Source organism: Fibroporia radiculosa (genome assembly GCF_000313525.1).
Source record: "Fibroporia radiculosa TFFH 294 genomic supercontigs, scaffold16878, whole genome shotgun sequence".
Classification (NCBI taxonomy): Eukaryota; Fungi; Basidiomycota; class Agaricomycetes; order Polyporales; family Fibroporiaceae; genus Fibroporia; species Fibroporia radiculosa.
Window position 1 is genome coordinate 1 of NW_012133004.1, and position 931 is coordinate 931.

At 62.2% G+C, this 931-nt stretch overlaps 1 protein-coding gene across 1 annotated transcript in view; it reads left to right on the forward strand.

Annotated features, from left to right (window-relative positions):
* Window positions 1-308: 308 nt before the first annotated feature.
* The window catches only part of FIBRA_09231 (uncharacterized protein), a gene marked incomplete at both ends in the record, with an annotated part of 1,177 nt that continues 554 nt past the window's right edge, over window positions 309-931 (forward strand). The window contains one exon of the mRNA XM_012321550.1: window positions 309-754. Within this exon, the coding sequence (XP_012176940.1) occupies window positions 309-754 (446 nt within the window). The remainder of the gene's footprint in view (window positions 755-931) is intronic.

The following is a 931-nucleotide window of genomic DNA, read 5'->3' on the forward strand; positions in this document are numbered from 1 at the left end:
GGAGGACAGGCGGCTAAGTCTGGACCCACTACCCTACCCAACCCAGCTGCGGTCTCTATGGCGCGTGGCCACAACCCGACGGTTCCCTCTACGCCCGCCCCCTCGACTGCCCCGGCCCCGGCCCCTCCCAAGGCCCAGGTGCGGCATGTTCCTCTCCCAGGCTGAACACTCTCTACCAAGACGGTGAGGGTGCTCTTCAGTAGGATCCTGGATGCAGACAGCGAGAGACCCCTCTTTGCCAGTGTACAGCAGGCCATCACCGCACTATTTACAGGGATTGGCTCTGCTAACTATGTTGCCTCTGGAACATGGAGCCGCTCGGAAAACGAGCTATACCTCACCTTTGGCGAATGCCCTACCAAGCCGGAGATGGGGTTGCTTGTAGCGACCTCGCTGATGTCCTACTCCCCCCCCAACTCCGTGCTGATGGCATGGAGCCTGTCTCGGTGCGAGTTGAGCTCGCCCACACCCTCACCCAACTCGCCATCCGCGCGGTCCCTAAGTACCGCGATGCGAAGACGAAGCTGGAATACTCACTTCTGGAGCTGGAGAAGGAGCTCAGAGATCGCAACCCCAAGCTAGCCGAACACCTCAAGCCGTTTGAGCAGGCACCCAGGGCGCGCATGGTCGGGGTGGCAGGGGGCAGTGGCACCCTGGTCGTCACGATTGCAGACACCAAGTCGGGCAGCACGTCCACCAAGATGTGCGCCCTCAAGATCAAGCTCTTCAGCAAGTGGCACTCGATGGCCCCTTGGTACGAAGCCGACCGTGTCCCTCTCTGCCCTCGATGCTGGAGGTGGGGCCACCCTGCGCCAATCTGCAAGGCGACCCACGAACACTGCGAGAGGTGTGGCGAGCCCCACATCACGGAGTTACACGACAGGCTGGCCTCATGCTGTGCCCAGCGCCGGGTCGTCCTCAAGGCTGAGGA